Source organism: Otolemur garnettii, unplaced genomic scaffold (assembly GCF_000181295.1).
Source record: "Otolemur garnettii isolate 467f Iridium unplaced genomic scaffold, OtoGar3 scaffold00137, whole genome shotgun sequence".
Classification (NCBI taxonomy): domain Eukaryota; kingdom Metazoa; phylum Chordata; class Mammalia; order Primates; family Galagidae; genus Otolemur; species Otolemur garnettii.
Window position 1 is genome coordinate 474506 of NW_003852532.1, and position 18030 is coordinate 492535.

At 39.6% G+C, this 18030-nt stretch overlaps 1 protein-coding gene across 1 annotated transcript in view; it reads right to left on the reverse strand.

Moving 5' to 3' along the window:
* Positions 1 to 8880, reverse strand: part of HPGDS (hematopoietic prostaglandin D synthase) — a 23810-nt gene extending 14930 nt beyond the window's left edge. The window contains exons 1-2 of the mRNA XM_023518400.1: positions 8742 to 8880; positions 1523 to 1615 (exon numbers count right to left, since the gene is read on the reverse strand). Of these exons, the coding sequence (XP_023374168.1) occupies positions 1523 to 1615; positions 8742 to 8874 (226 nt within the window). The 5' untranslated portion in view covers positions 8875 to 8880. The remainder of the gene's footprint in view (positions 1 to 1522; positions 1616 to 8741) is intronic.
* Positions 8881 to 18030: the final 9150 nt, after the last annotated feature.

The window sequence follows — 18030 nt, forward strand, 5'->3', positions numbered from 1 at the left end:
GGAGCATTTGTTTTCTGCCTAGAGGCTAAAAGTTTACAATAATAAAGGCTCTTTATTCTTTCCTGTCATTTTTTTAAGCATTATTTTTGCTAGGAAATCATGGATCTTCCTAAATATTTTCTTGTTGATGTCAAGTTAAAATGCTTCAGTATACATTGTAAAAGGGATTTCTTTTGTACATGTGTCTACATTTACTAAAATTCAAGGAACTGTATACCAATAACATCGGTGAATCATGTGTAAATCATACTTCGAAGCTGTTAAAAGTGAAAAAAAACACTTGTGTGATTTAGAGTTCCTCTGTAAACTCTATTTTTGTGTGTTCTATGCAAAAGTTGATTCTTCTTTCTGAGCTTGAAAAGTGTTCAGAATTTTCTCCTAGGTTCTCTTCGCTCTTTAGCCCTAAACTGCAGGCCCATATTCTCAACCTCATTTTGGGTATGTCTCTGGGTTCCTCTTTTGGTTCCCAAACTTCCTTAAACAAATCCCCAACGCCATCATCACACCCGACCTCCAACCAGCTCTTCCTTTTTCATTGAACATATAATTACTGTTCTCCTACCATGATCAGCCTCCAGCTGATGCTACAACATGGAATAAAAGAGATCATTGTGTTTCCCTGTATGGCACTCACGGCTGACTAGAGAGGGCAGATGTTGAAAAGAGTATTGCAAGTGGAGAAATTTTTTTAAAAAGAAGAAGAGGAGTCCAGGCCCAGTGGCTCATGCCTGTAATCCTAGCACTCTGGGAGGCCGAGGAGGGGGAGGGGAGAGGAGGAGGAGGATGGTAGGAGTAGTACCTGGTATTGTGAGGATGACAGATCACGTCCAAGCTACAGTCTGTCTTGTCCTGTCCCCACATGGACTGCCTTCCACTTGACAACACCTGACTTCTAGTTCCTAAAATGCTTCTGCCCTCACAAATTTTCTCATATTTTTCTTCTTTTCCATTGCAACTTGTTCTTTTCCAGTGACCCAATGTGCTTCCCTGCAGTTCTGCCCATCAAATACAAAATAATCTGGAAGCCAACTAACTGTGTGATGAAGATCCCTGAATGGCACTCAATGGAGACAAAACTCCCCCTATATTTTTTTTAGCATAATTTGGATGAAGGACATCTTTGAGTCCATAATTAGGGATTAGTCCAAGGAATTCTATTTATTCATATATATTTCCTGCTAATTAATTTTCTCTGATAACTTATAACACACATTGTAGAGAAAGTTTGGGTCGAGACATATCTGTCCAATTTTTCAGTGAAATTCGAGAAAGGTCTTAAGGGGCAAAGAGGTTTGGGATAGGAAAGCAGGAGGTCAGGAGGCAAGATCAAATAAAGTTGTCTAATTGTCCAGGGAACTCACAGAAAATGAAACTGATACAGATGGTACATAGATACTTCTCTCGTATTTATTCCCCTTCTTGTTTGTGCTGTAGTGGTCAGTAATAGGGTATTAATGAATATTGGATATATGGTACGTACTTTTTCAGTTATCAACAATCTTAAACATGATAAAGATATTACCTGTGTTCTTCGTCAGGTATCTCGCTATTGCTAGGCTCTGGTGAAGGATAAGTCCATCGACCTCCAAAATGGGGATTTTGTGAAATGGAAGAGCTTAAAATAAAATGAGCAAAGAATCAAGTTCATAACAAAACCGGGAATTATAGTACTTCCATTACTACTGATAGTTATGGAAACAAAGCATGATTTTAAAGTCCTGGAATGCGTAAATTTTTTAAAAAATATTTTTCTCTTAAAAGGACACTCGACAATCTCTAGTGTTATCTTTATATTTTATAAGCTTTTAAAAAGTTATTAGAAAGCCTGCTGTGAAGTTAGTGACAGGACTAGCTCTGAAACCCAGGTTTCTAGTGATGCTATATATACACTGGATGTTGCTTCATACACTATTTAACTTCTTAAGAAGTTTTGTTTTGTTTTGTTGTTGTTGTTTATCTGTTTTTTGAGTCAGAGTTTCATTCTGTTACTCCAAGCTAGAGAGCCATGGCATCATAGCTCACAGCAACCTCAAGCTCCTGGGCTCAAGTGATCCTCAGACCTTGCCTTCCAAGTAGCTGGGACTACATGCATGCACCACAATACCAGGCTAATTTTTCTCTTTTTAGTAGAGATGAGATCTCACTCTTATGCAGGCTGGTCTAGAACTCCTGAGTTCCCATGATCCACCTGCCCCAACCTGGCTATTTTTTGTTGCATTTGTCATTATTGTTTAGCTGGCCTGGGCTGGGTTCCAACCCACCAACCTCAATGTGTGTGGCTGATGCCATAACCACTGTGCTACAGGCGCCGAGCCTACAGACTTCCCACTTAATACTGCTTTTTCTGTATGCCACAAATTTTGGTATATTGTGTTTCAATTTTCTTTCTTTCTTTTTTTTTGGGGGGGTGTGTGTGTGTGTGTGTGTTTCAATTTTCCTTTGTCCCGAGAAGTTTTATGATGTCTCCCTTAATTTCTTCATTGACCCAAGGGTCATTCAGGAGCATATTATTTAATTTCTATGCATTTGTGCAATTTCCAAAGTTCCCCTTGTTATTGGTTTCTGGTTTTAGTCCATGTGATCTGAGAAGAAACTTGCTATAATTTTGATTTTTCAAAATTTGTTGAGAACTTTTTGTGGCTTAACATGTGGTCAGGAATACCCTGTATATTCTGTAGCTGTTGGACAAAATGCTCTGTAAATAAGTTAAGTCCACTGGGTCTGTAGTATAGATTAAATCTGATGTTCTTAGTTGGTTTTCAGTCTACGTGACCATTCCAATGCTGAAACTAGAGTGTCGACATTCCCAACTATTACTGTGTTGGCGTCTAGCTCCGACTCTAGCTCCTATGTTGAGTGCGTACATACTGACAACTGTTATATCCTGCTCTTGAATTGATCCTCTTACCACTATATAAAGAATTTCGTCTCTTTTTTATGTTTTTCAGCTTACGGTCTATTTTGCATGTTATAAATATAGCTCCTTCTGCATGCTTTTGTTTCTGCATGTAATTATTTTTCATCCCTTCCCTTTTAGTCTGCGTATCTTGTAGGTGGAGTAAGTTTGTGGTATGCAGCATATAGTTGGGTCTTGGTTTTGTTTTTTTATTTTTGTTTCCATTTAGCCAGTTTATCTCTTCTAATTGGAAAACTTAAATTGTTTACCTCTAAGGTTTTTATTGACAGGTGAGAACTTACTCCAGTGTTCTCTCTTAAACATAAAGTTTTCTACTTATAATTTTCATCCTTCTTTGTAAAGGACGCCCGTGCTGGTGCCTCTAGTCAGCTATCTTCAAGCCCTACTTTATTGTGATGGGAGACTATTTGATTTGTAGTGTAAGGCAGTAAACATTTTTTCACAAATATCAGACAAATTCATACCAGATAGAATATCAACATTTTATCAAATCTTATTGGTTTTGTCACAAAGTAATAAGCACGTATTATAGAAAAGTTCTGAGTTGATAAAAATAATTCTACCACAAGTCATAACCATTTTAGTATTTCAACTGATTTTTCACATATATTTTTAAAACAAAATTATGTTGTATAGAATGTTTTGTAAACCATTTTGTGTGTGTCTGTTACAGCATCTTTTAAAAAATTTTCTAAATCAATGAAAAATTTTCTTTTTTCTTTTTCTTTTTTTTTTTGTTTTTTGCAGTTTTTGGCCAGAGCCGGGTTTGAACCCACCACCTCTGGTATATGGGACTGGTGCCCTACTCCTTGAGCCACAGGTGCCACCCTGAAACATTATCTTTTTAATGACTCTGTAATATTGGCATGTATACTGATCATAACTTTCCCAACCAGTGCCTTGGTTTTAAACCTACAATTTTGGAAAGAGAGAAAGGAATAAAGTGCCACATGTGCTCTCACGACCCTCCCACTCTAATGGAATCAACTTTGCGTAGCTCTTTCAATTATCTTTCATATGAAGATTGAATAAGTATGAACTACACTTCACATCAGAAATAAAAACATCTATAAGTCCTAAACTAATGAGTGTGCCAAGTTTTATTCTTGGTGTCTGAGATACTGTAGTGAGCAAAACAAAATCCCAAATAAAGTTGATTGAATCGGGAACTGATATGCCTAACATTTGGGGAGAGGCTTCCTTTGCGCTCAGCATTGTACTAAATATTTAACATGCCCATTCGGTCTTCTTTCCCTTACCCTATGAAGTAAGTGTTAACTATTGTCTCATCTTATAAATGAAAGAATGAGGTAAAAGAGGTTCTGTAAATTACCCAGGTCACACAACTGGTAAAGGCAGTATTCAAACTGAGGTCGGCTGAAATACTTGCTCAGCTTTCTTGTTAGTTCTAGTAGCCCAGGCTTTGAGAAAAATACTAAAAATCAGAGCAAGCCCAGAAAATAATACCCAAGTTAGGGAGTGGCTGACTACATTTTGTGAAGATCGGTTGAAGAACCTTGACACGCTTCACCGGGAGGAGCTAAGACAAAGTAATTGGAACATAACAGTCATCTTCAAATGGGGCACAGATGTCTGATGGAAGAAAATTTTGACTCATTCTGATTCCCTCTAAAATGCAGAAGTCAAACCAAAGAGTAATAGAAAAAAGGGCTGATTAAGAATACTTTTGTTAGCATTAGAACTTTTGCCAACAGAATGTGTTTTCTTTTGAGATAGTAAGTGTCAGCCACTGGAAGTGATGGAATCAGCCTTAGGATAACTGCCAACCGCTGGAACATTGGGCTGCATCTAACAAGAAGAAATTTAAGGAGACAAATGCTAAGCTCTTCATTTGGTTCCAGAAAATAAAATAATTTCAGGGTTGTTGCAAATTGGCAGGGTCGACATGTTAACAGAAGCACACGTCAAAAAGCTTTAAGGAATTTAGTTACACCAAATATGAGGCTGCAGTGTGATACGGCTGCCAAAATAACTACTGTGATCTTAGTAAAATGTCTTGGCATAATGGCTGGACTTGTGACAAGGATGTTAGTCCCATTTTGCTCTGTGTTGTTCTGGTCCCTGAAACATCGGACAACCCCTTGGGTACCACACCTTAAATGGCAGGTGTAATGTAACAGGGACTTGTTCAGTGGACACCCACTTATGTGGTGAAGAAATCCAAACCAGGGAATATAAATGGAACCCTCAAGGAATAGAAGAGAGCTGGCCCTTGAGCCTAGATGTGATTGCAGATCTCAGATAGTCCAGGGGAAATGATATCCAAGTCAAGAAGGAGAGTAGAGATGTTACAATTGGACTAAAATTAACAATGGGAATCAGAGAAACAATCATGGAAGTCCCAGAAATTGTAATCTAAGGAGAGGTACAGACTCACGGATTAAATGGGGACTCAGTGCTGAATTCTGACAAACGCTTTTGTCTTCACTCAGAGCATTTACATTGAACTGACTGCTCAGCAATGGCTTTTTCTCTGTGATGAATATTTAGATGTAAAAAAAGGAAGGAGTAATCTGTTCTTCATTTAGCCTAAGATCAACATATGAAAGCCAGAAGGAGACAGATTTCAATTTTGTATAAGGAAGATTCTTTGAAAGTTTGCTTCCTTTCTATTTTCTGATTTTTTTTTCCCAGAATTTTATTTGGAGAATGTATCTGATAAGCTAATTGATCCTCAATTTTACTTATATTTCTTGTTTTATTTTCTATTTCTTTGTCCTTTTGTATTTTTCGGGAGGGTGTTCTTATTTTTATCAGTTATTGGTTTGTTTATATAATGTCTTTAATTCTGAAGAATAATTTGTCCCTAAACATTCTTTTGGGGTTTTTTTTTGAGACAGGGCCTCAAGCTATCCCCTTGGGTAGAGTGCCGTGGCATCACAGCTCACAGCTCACAGCTCACTTCTGGGCTCAAGTGATTCTCTTGCCTCCACCTCCCAAGTAGCTGGGACTACAGGCGCCCGCCACAACACCTGGCTATTTTCTGGTTGCAGCCATCATTGTTGTTTGGCGGGCCCAGGCTGGATTAGAACTCGCCAGCTCAGGTGTATGTGGCTGGCACCTTAGCTGCTTAAGCCACAGGTTCTGAGCCTAAACATTCTTTTTTATAACAGACTATTCTTGTTTTATGTATAGAATATCTTCTCTTAGCTGTCTGAAGATTTTGTAACATTTTTGAAGTTTTTTCTTGCTAAATTATCTTGGCTTCCTCAGAATTGCTTTTTTTCTTCTGCTGCTTTATGTGGGTCTGTTTCCTAGCAGGCACTATTCTCAAGTATCTATTGAGTTTTGGCTTGCCATTCCCATTTTAAAGGGCAAAGAAAGAAATAGTAGCTAACTGGAATGTGTGTGGGAGGAGCTTGCCAACAGATTGGCTGGCCCATTTCATTGAGAAACCTCCATCTCTTCAGTAGCTGCCTGGACTGGTCTGCTTCTCCAGAGAGAATTTTTCCAATTTTTGCCTGAGAGATATTAACCTGGTTGTAGCATTCTGCTTATAGAGTGGGGGAAGTCTAGACCATTTAAATGTCTAGGCTTCTACTAAATTTGATCTTTATTATAGCGTTGTGTTCTCAGATATGCCTGTTGTCCTGGAATCCTCTGGTCCATGTCCTCTTGAGAGTCACCTCCACACTTCTTCCAGGGAAGGGAAGGGATCTGGTGGTCAGACTACTTCACATCCTAATCCTCTACTAGCTCAGCTTCTATAGCAGCGGTTCTCAACCTGTGGGTTGCGACCCCTTTGGGGGTCAAATGACCCTTTCACAGGGGTTGCCTAAGACCATCCTACATATCAGATATTTACATTGTGATTCATAACAGTAGCAAAATTACAGTTATGGAGTAGCAACAAAAATAATTTTATGGTGGGGGCTCACCACAACATGAGGAACTGTATTCAAGGGTTGCGGCATTAGGAAGGTTGAGAACCACTGTTCTATAGTTTTCTGCGGCTACTAATTCATGAGCCTTTTATAAGTATCTCTGGGGTGATCCAGCTTGCCCTGTCCTCTTGCAGGCTTATTTATACTTACAGGCCAACTACGTCACTTCACCAGAGTTTTGTGCTATCATTTTCATATTCAAGTTTTATTTCTTTTATGGGCGTTTTATCTTTTTTAGAAAGTACTTTAATGTTATTAAAGGAGAGAAAAAAAGTTTTAGAGAAGAGCAAATGTAAACACGTGAGCCCAATCTCCTTTTCTCCAGGAAGAACTTAGTAATAAAAATATCCCACGATGGAATGCATTGAATGGAGATTTAGTTGTGGAATCAGCAGGCTAGAGAGCACCACTAGACTGGATGGCAGATGAAACCAAATTTTGTAATGGAAACTGCTTCTTAGTACATATTCTTTTCCTTTTTCTCAAAGTAATAAAACCCCAGATTTTTAACTAGGCAGGTGGCTATCCACAATACCGTGGACATTTCTCAGCTTGTCTTTCGTGAGACTCAGTTCTTGCCAGGTGACTTACGCAGCTTTCTACTCATGGTGCTTAAGAGGAAGGAATATGCCCCCTCCACCTTTCCCACTTTCAGATAGAATATTAAATGAAAATACAGTAGAACTTCTGCAGCTGACCACCTACCTGCACTGACCACTTCCTAAAGATGATCTCATTTTCATACACCGCACATGCACCACACGTACGTGTCAGGACAGCAGGCCTAGTTCCTTTTTTTGACCATCTCTGTCTGTTGACCAGTTACAGTCTCTTGCATGGTTAACTTCCAGAGATTCTCCTCTATTTACAGTGTGTAAATAAGACAACTATTTAGCAGATCAACAAGAAAGAAGGAGCCTAAGCTTTGACAACTTCAAGGAGTGAAATCACTATGCCAACTTGGATTTTTATGCAAATAAAACTTCTGTCTACTTTAAGACACTTTTATGTTGGTTCTCCATCAACTAAAGCATTTGAAACTATGTCCTAACCATCATGGACTTTATGGTCTCCTTCAACTCTGAGAATCTATGAAAATACTAAGAACATGTAGAAACTCCATTTGTAATAACATAATGAAAAGTCAAGGTAGAATAGGGTAAGAGACATCCAAACAACTTATATTTAAAAGCCAAAAGGCAAAATTTGTTATATGTAATATCCTTGCTTACTCTTTGCTATCCATCTTGGTCTAATCAATCAGGGACTAAAATTAGTGTTCACCTATTGTATGTTCACCATCTTAAAATCTCATGTACAAATTCTGATATCAGAAGAAACATTTGAATATTAATTGGTAAAGTTTCATGAGACTAGAAAATAAGCTATTCTATCCCATCAGAGATGTCTGCCAAGAAGAATAGAGATTATAGGGGCAATGACTTTTAAGGAGCTCATGCTTCCAAAAGGCATACAACAACTTACTATTAATATACCACTTATCACAGCAGGATTACTTTTGGTATTGTCTAGTGCAAATAACTTGGGCTTGGTATTAAATTGACCTGGGTTTGAAACTCAGCTCTACTTACTAGAGTTGTGAGACTGGAAAAATTCCCTGAATTCTGTGCTGTACAGTTGAGCCAATATTCCATCTCATGTCCCTTTCAGCTCTTATGATAAAGCTTTACTCTGGTTAATCTTTACATTGTCTTCCTGTGAAGTTTGTGTATTCACCTCTAATAGGAAAATTACTGGCTCACATAGCATTTATTGAGTTTACCTGAACTGTTGCTTCTCAAGTGACAGATTTATGACATTCAAAAACAGTCATATTTTTTATTTCCCTGAGGAAAACCAAACATTTCTGAAAGTATATTTCCCCTACATTTTCTTGGACTATTGTTGGAACTACTCACTTGATTTGATTTTAGGCCAATCAGCTCGTTCTATTCGGTGGTCTTCATACGCAATGTCCAAATAAGCAAATATGTAACGAATAATTTCTGCTCTCCCTCTCATATTAAAATAAGTGAGTTTGTAGTTTGGCATGGTGTGATTCTGGAAAGACAAAAAGAGAGGGATTACTTCCACAGCCCTCTAGGCATATCTCAATATTTTTCTTTGAGGACTTTTTGGGGAAAATATATGAGCTCTCTTGAGATAACTGGAGATAATAGAGGATATTTCAAAACCAAAATTATTAATTACTATCTCATAACATGTGGAGAAACTTGATATAAATTAAGATCGTGACTCTCTCTGTCTCTCTCTCCTGCACTAGTAGGAATATTCCAGTGGAATAACCAAATGATTAAAACGGTATCTACATGCAAATCTTCAGAGGGTGGAGTGAAAAAAAAAAACTTGCCATTTTAAGATGTTTTTTCCTGGAGGGGGGTGGATGAGGTGAGGGAGGGTGATTGGTGGGGTCACCTCTATGGTTTATCTTACAAGGGTACAAGTGAATCTTTCTAAAAGCAGAGTATGAACGTTTTAACTCAATAACTAAGAAAATGACATGAAGGTTATGTTAACCAGTTTGATGAGAGTATTTCAAAATGTATATGAAAACAGCACACTGCACCCCATGATTGCATTAATGTACACAGTTATGCTATAATACATTTTTTTAAAAAAAAGATATTTTGTCCTGCTTTTAGCCACTTTAATGTGTGGTGTTTGACATGTCTGATTTGTCTGCTCTGGTGACACAGCTCAGAGCTTGTTTGCTCCGTGAGATAGCTGGGTGAGAACCACTGAGGGCAGGACATGTGCAAGAGGCGTGTGATGCCCTGTCCACGCTAACTTGGCATCCCCCGCTTTCCTCACCCGTGGCCTTTCCCTATGGGCATCAAAGTTCCTTACGTTGACCACCTCTGCATGTGGACCACTTGGTCACAACCCCTTGGGTGGTCAACTTACAGAAGGTTTACCGTATATATTTTCCTTATAAGCATATGTGTACAGACGCATATGTATGTATATCCATATGATCAGCATTAAAAATGAAACAAAACCTTTTCTCATTTCAATACCACATAAATACCAGCGTCCACCTCCTGGATTCTGAAAACAAAGGGGTTGTTTTGGTTGTTGCTAATTTACAAGATCATGCTATTTTATATTTTATATTGTCCAATAAAGAAGACATTTAAAAGTTCTCAGCATAAGTTGGTAGCTATCTACATTTCCCTATAAACAGATGTTTAAATCTAAGATTTGGCAGAAGTCCCTGAACATCTGACAAATGCTTATCTTTTCTTCTAGAACATCTTTCCAACAGTTGAAACTCCTTAATGAAGCTGTGTTGTCTATGACCTTCCTGTCATTATTTGCATAATCATATTTTCTGTTTATCCTAGAAATGCAACATATTACAACATCAAAACATCCATCTGAGTAATAAACCACATTAACAGATGAAAGAGAAAAAACATAAATCATGCTATCATCTCAATAGATACTAAATAAATGCTTGAGGATTTTAGACACTTACAACTCATTTGTGATCAAGACTCTTAGCAAAAAATAGAAACTTCTTAGCAAACTAGGAATAGAAGAAAACCTCCTTAACTCGATAAAAAGTCTCTACCAAAAACTTAAAGCAAGCATCATACATAAGGGTGAACCAAGAGAAGTGTCTTCTTTAATGTCAGCAATAACAAGAATCATGCCGTGACTTCTGCTATTCCTCATGATCCGGGACAGCCCCGCTAGTCCAAGAAAATAAGACCATAATGAATGATAGCTATGAGGAGGAGGAAGGAAGCCAAAATACTGTTGCTGTGCAATGAAAATGACTGAAGTACAAACAGCCTGCCGATAATCCTGATCCTCAATTTAAAGTGGAATGCTTGGCAGCGCCTGTGGCTCAAAGGACTGGGGTGCTAGCCCCATGTGCCGGAGATGGTGGGTTCAAACCCAGCCCCTGCCATAAACTGCAAAAAAAATGAAAAACAAAAATGAAAAACAAAAATAAAGTGGAATGCTAAGGGTCAAAATAACCAAGACAAACTAAGAGAACAGGCGGGAAGGACCAGATCTACCAGATAGCACAAGTCTTGTCATGAAGGTGCTGTACTGTCTGTTCAGGACTAGATATATGGAGGTGCATAAGAGTCTCAAAACAGAACCTCATGTTAATGAAAGGCACGACACACAGTGAGGACAGAAAGGGACTGGACTAGGTTCTGAGACAATAGAGGAAAAAGGCACAAAATCAGACCCTACCTAACTCCACATTATACACAGAAATACCATGTGGGTCACTGGAATGTGGTTTGACTGAACATGATTTGACTATCGTAGCGGAAGGACTGCAGTATCAGCCTGGCCCTTTGTTTCCTGGTGGCTTCATTTCGGAGCCCTTCCCCTGCCATTCTGTGTTAAGAATCTCACACAGGGAAAACTGCACTTTCCAAAATGATACAGAAACATGAAAAGTTGATCATGCTTGAAGATCTCCTTTGTATCTAAAATTAACGACTGGCTTCCTTGTACTTCAAAGAAAGTTCTGTAAAGTTCCCGAGGCAGCTGATAGATAAAAAGCTCATTTAGAATTCCATTTGAAATGTAAGATAAACAGTTTCTCAAAGAACACGTGAATGAATGGGTGGTTAATAGATACCCTGGCTAGAGACTTCCACATATGCTACACTTGTTAGGAAGTTGACTATTCTATACAGAAATAATAGTGATATTGAAAAGGGCTACCGGCTATAGCTCAACCGGCTAAGGCGCCAGCCACGTACACCTAAGGTGGCGGGTTCAAATCCCCAGCCCGGACCTGCCAAACAACAATGACGGCTGCAACCAAAAAATAGCCAGGCGTTGTGACGGGCGCCTGTGGTCCCAGCTACTTGGGAGGCAGAGGCAAGAGACTCGCTTGAGCCCAGGAGTTGGAGGTTGCTGTGAGCTGTAATGCCATGGCACTCTACCCAGGGGGACAGCTTGAGGCTCTGTCTCAAAAAAAAAAAAAAAAAGGAAAAGGGCTACCTTGGATACTTTCTTTCCTTTGGGTTTATAGATCTTTTTAATTAATATAATGCTCATATATTTTAGCTGATTTACAAAAAACAAATAGGAGCAGTCAATTGCAGGAGCAATTTTAATGTGGTCATTGATAAAATTACAAACTTTCATAACCATTTCACAACCATGTCGTTCTAACTCAGTTGATACATTACTCTATATATTACTGTAAGGGCACAGTCAAAAATAGTCTCAAAAATTCTAGTCTCTGTGAAGGTGTTGCCACTCAAACCAGGTTCATTGCCCACTGCCCAAGAGGAAATCAATACACGGAGATAGGTATTATCAATACACAGAGAGGAAATCAATACACGGAGATAGGAGGTGTTACAGAGAGAAAGTTTAATCTGCATAGCAGTAAGTGGGGAGATGGGAGAAATTTCTCAAATCTGCCTCCCTGAGAATTTGGGAGCTAGGTTCTATAAGGATAGTTTGGTGGGCAAAAGATTAGGCAATTGAATTTGCTAATTGTCTAGGTTGGGATAAAATTAAAGGAGTGTACACATCTTCTTGTGTTGCTTCAGTTCCTGGGGCCACCATTCCAGTGGAGTTGGTATGGGTTGCTGATTTGGGTGGGTCAGCCAATCAACTGGAATATGGGACCTGGTAGATATCTCAGAAACAACCCCCAGGTTTTGAAAAGGCAATGTAATCTATGGATAACACTAAGAATCTATGACAACCAGGTATTGACTCCTGAGTAGCAATTACGGGCAAACAAACAGGGGGACAGTGGCTAATTATTATCATTATTTTTAGCTTACCATAGTTTTCTCTTTGCACTGTTCTATCAATCTGTAAAGGGTGGTTTTATTTAATTTTATTTATTTATTTATTTAAGACAGAGTCTCGCTCTGTTACCCTGGGTAGACTGCTATGGTATCATACCTCACAGCAACCTCAAAGTCCTGGGTTGGAACAATCTTCTTGCCTCAGTAGCTGAGACTACAGGCACCTGCTACAACTCCTGGCTAGTTTTTCTACTTTCAGCAGAGAGGGAGGTCTTATTCTTCCTCAGGCTAGTCTCAAACTTCTAAGCTCAAGCAATCCACCTGCTTCAGACTCTCAGAATGCTAGGATTACAAGTGCTAGCCACCATGCCCAGCCCGTAAAGGGTAGTTTTAAAAGAAAAGTGACAACAGGGTGGCACCTATAGCTCAATGGGTAGGGTGCCAGCCCTATATACTGAGGGTGGCAGGTTCGAACCCGGCCCCAGCCAAACTGCAACAAAAATAGCTGGGTGTTGTAACAAGCACCTGTGGTCCCAGCTACTCAGGAGGCTGAGGCAAGAGAATCGCCTAAACCCAGGAGTTGAAGGTTGCTGTGAGCTGTGATGCCACAGCACTCTACCGAGGGCAATAAAGTGAGACTCTGTCTCTTAAAAAAAAAAAAAGATAGATAGATAGAAAGAAAAGTGACAACAATCCAAACTCAACTCTCTGACAAAGCAGACTAATAGTAAGTTACTATATTAAACAAATTAATAAAGATTTCAGCAGAATTCTCTTTGGTTAAAAGAAGGGAAAGAACCTTTGGAGTAATTTCAAAGGCTAGAAAGCTTGCAAATAAGGAATTAAGTACAAACATTCTACAATTCAATCCAAAATGTTGGCCAACTTAAGCTCTTACTCTTATGTAAAAGACATTAGGAATTCAAACAGATATGAAAATTTCAGACAGTTTTTTATATGCTTAATATGAGTTTGAAATACAAAAATGACTTGTGAATTTGCTAATAGCTCTTTAAGCTTAAAATTCTTCTTTGAGTTTAAGAAGTAGATCTTAAGTTGTCCAGCAATAAACCTCTGCAAACTGTCGTGACGGAGCACATTGGCACTCCTGTGGTGCAGAGAGACTATTGTTTTGAAATAGAAAAACTGGATTCAAACAGTAATAGTGTGAGATACTGTTGTCCACAGGGGGACTTCTTGTACATATTGGCATTTAGTAAAAGCACTTTGTTACCTCCCCCCACAGTTGGTGGCAAAGAACTCTGATTTCCCACATTTCACAGCATCCCTGGATGTTTCTAGGTCAGTTCTGGACAAATTGCCGGGTTGGAGTTAAATTGTAGGACAAAAGAGAAATGGAAGAATTTTTGTAGCCTGAATAAGATATTGATTTCAATCACTGAATGTTTAATTTTGAATTGGCAAGCTGGGAATCTCTATTTTTCTGTCAAATAACAATTAAACATCATCGGGCAACGCCTGTGGCTCAGTGGGTAGGGTGCTGGCCCCATATATGGAGGGTAGTGGGTTTGAACCTGGCCCCAGCCAAACTGCAACAACAACAACAACAACAACAACAACAAATAGCCAGGCGTTGTGGCAGGTGCCTGTAGTCCCAGCTACTTGGGAGGCTAAGGCAAGAGAATCACCTAAGCCCAGGAGTTGGAGGTTGCTGTGAGCTGTGATGGTACAGCACTCTACAGAGGGCAATAAAGTGAGACTCTGTCTTTAAAAAAAAAAGATTAAACATCATCTCAAATAGTTGCCTCTCACGAAACCAAAGCTTCAGAAACAAGTGAGACATCCTTTGGGAGCTGTGAGTTTAAATTCCTTGCCAGGGGTAAATCCCTTAAACTCTCTGAAATCAAGTGGTGATAGGATGCAATTCTTAGCAAAACATGGGAGAATCAACGAAATATGCCTTAAAATAATAGAAAATATTACAGACAACATTGCTGAACCTTAAAAAAACAAGAGGGAAAGAAAGTGAAGAATCATGAACTGTAATTTTCTACTGCACCACACTTTGAAAAATCACTTGGGAAAATTCTAAAGAAGCTAGAAGCCCTGATTAAGATAGGATTTCCCCTCCAGTACTGACTGTAATTTCTATGTTAAAATCCACTTGAAAGTGTCTTTTACAATCTCCTGTGCCCATATTTTCCTTAAAATTTACCATTTGGTTTTTCATATGGTCACTGCCTTGGAGAGGCTATGAGACAAGGTCAGATTGGATAAAACGGTGACAATCGGTCACAAGATGGGCACTCAGTCACAAACAGGATATGACAGTAATAAAACTCTGAACGATAAAGAGTGTTTCATTTCTTATTTATGTAGAGTTCAGTAACACCACTTACGAGGGTTGTGTCCCTGTGGAGTCTCCGGCGTCCTCTGTGCCTGGGTCTGTGAGTGCACCTTGGGTTTATATGGTGAGTAACTGAGGGTCACAAGGCCATGAGGGAGGAGGCAACTTACTTCCACCTAAATCCCTTCCTTCATTTCTCAAATGAAACATGCAGTGAAAGCCTGCAAAGACTTCTGGTTATTCCTGACATTTTAGAGGAATAAAATGTATTTGCATACAGGGCAAGGTCAAAGTTACAGATGCTTACGTGTTCTCATTTTCACATGTTCTTTTATTTTAAAGCCTTACATCAAAGGCTCCTGGAGAATGAAAAACTGTGACTGTAATTAAGTCTCGTTCACAGATAGGCATATTGTTTACTTGTTCCTTTACAAAGGTCTCTTCGGAGGTTTCTTTGCTGACCATCGCCTTAGCAGAGCCCACCTCACCTCAGATGGTCTCCCCCTTTACCTCCTGCATATTTCATCACGGTGTCTGACAATACAGTGTCTTTTATTTGTTTGTAGAATGTCAGCTCCATAGAGACAGGTTCATCATCGTTCAGTTTACTGTTGTCTTCTCAGTACTTGGAGAAATGCCAGGCACATCCTGGGCATATATCTGAGGGCTGAATAACCCTAATTTATATTTCTCTACAATTCACATTTTTGCAAGAACTCTAAATTTGCACTGCTGTGAATTTACACTTATTTCTCAGAAGAGCCATTTTGTTTCAAGTAACCCTGGTATGGATGATTCCAATACGCCCTGTTGATAATCCTTATAAAAATTATGGGCAGCGCCTGTGGCTCAAAGGAGTAGGGTGCCGGCCCCATATGCCGGAGGTAGCGGGTTCAAACCCTGCGCTGGCCAAAAACCACAAATAAAATAAAATAAAATTGTAACAAATGCCTTTGTATTTTAAAAGTTTGCTTTTTTTTCACTCCTTAGCATAAGAATTAATTGCAGCTATAATCGTAGGCCAGCTCAGTGAAGAGTTCCAACAGAATTCCTGCTTGTGCATTGTTGAGCCTGACGATTATCCTGGAAACATTTTAATGACAGGCTGGCTTTTAATGTCCCCAAAATTACAACTATGGGCAGTAATAGCAACCTAGCAATGTTATAGTATTTCTTATTTCTAAAGTGCTTTTAACTTTGAAAAACATGTTTATTTCCACTTATTATAAACACAATAAAAGAAAATAACAAATATTAGTCTGTAAAAAGTTTAAGAAGACCCCAGTCCAGCCCCTCACCCATTAAAAAAGCTGCATTATGTCTGAATCAAGTGCAAGTGGAATGGAGCTAAGAGCTATACGAAATTAACACAAGGACATACCGGCAAATTAGGTGAATTTCCCATGAATGTTTGATGACACAAGCTAGACCTAGGCCTCCTGAGGACACACTGAATATTTCTTCCCCACTTAATGCTCTCTTCATATAATAGGAGACTACATCAGATAAAAAACAATCCAAGTATGCAACAAACAGCATTTTTCTAATTTTCTGTAACAATTTCCCGCTTTACAACCTATTCTGGAGGAAACAATGTAATAAATCATCTATTAGGGGAGCAGCAGTCATCTGATTCTGGGTCGCTGAACAATACCAGTTGTCCTAACAGCCACCCGTTGTCCTTGTGTGCCTGGCCTTCAAGCCAGTAGCTCTCTGCTGCCCCTGAAGCATTCTCGTTCTGCCAGTTTCTTGCCAAATCTGCCGTTGAATCACTTTCAGTGCTGCTAAGTTTCCAATCCCCATAGCCATTCCCTCTGTGTGTTCATGCCACCTCCCTGGCAACAGGATCCCCAGCTCCCCTGGTCTCAGGAACTGCAGATCATCCTCGCCCAGGCGGCGATGCTGTAGACTCTCCTACTTTTCTCCCGGCCATGGCACTGTGGACAAGGAACACAGCCGTTGTGTCTCAGCTCCTTCTTCTTTAGATAGAGATTTATTGGACAGTCAATATTTACTTGTACCCAGTCTTTGCCAGATACTGTTCTAGTCACTAGAGATAAAGCAGTAAACAAAACTAGACCAAAAACAATAATCCTCATGGAGCCTTCTAACAGCATCAGTAATCACTCCCTCACAGGCTTTTCGAGGATTAAATGAGCAGGTAGACAATGGGCATTAACAGGTGTCGGGGGCACAGTCGGGGATCCGCAGGTGAAAGTGATTGGTACTATTATTACCAGTTCAGCTGAAGGGAGGCTCATTTCCCTCCCAGACGCTTACCCGTTCTTTTCTGTGCTTGGGCTCCGGAATGAAAAACAGGAGGAGAAGTAGTTGTCAGGCAACTTTTCCTTCTTCCACTCTGCTTCATCCTCTCCCGAGCGAATGAGGGACAGGGAGAGGCCAGGTGAAAACCCTTCCCGGGCTGTTCCTCCCCAAGACCCTCCGGCCCCAGCACAGTCATTTCTCCATGTCACTTGCTGTCCCTGAGCATCCCGCAGGTCTAAATGGCGCTGTGTGAGAAATAAGGGGGAATGAACGTGGCAACGTGCATGACGGTGTGCACACAATCGTTTGGAGGACTAGTATAACTGATGGCGCTCTCGCTCTCGCTCTCTCTCTCTCTATATATATATGTATAATTTTTTTTTTTTTTTGTAACAATCATCTAATTGGAAAACTCCTAATCCTAACACCTGTTCACAATCCCACGGTAGGTCACAGTCCAATTTTGCTCTTACTTTCTTTATTTTCCAAGTTGTGCAGTTGTGTGGTTGTACAAGGTGGTGATTTAGGGTTTCGGCCTGGAGGAATCGCAACCATTTACCAGCTCTGGAACTTTCGGCCCATCCTCATCCTCTCTTAGCATCTGCGTCCTTGTCTGTAAAACGGTGATGATAAAACTCGTCCTTCCTTCTCAGAGTTGAAAGGACTATCTATGTGTCTGTGCATTTAAATCCCTCAGCGCATTGCTTAGCAAGGAGTAACTGCTTGGTAAGTATTAGTGGTTAGGATATATTTCTTTCATAATGGAAAAACATAGAATTTTTTTTAAAAAATAGCCCACATATTAGTTCCTTTTTATATATTTTGGTAAAGGGGAAGTGTTCAAACAAACCTGTTTCTCCTTTTCTGGTT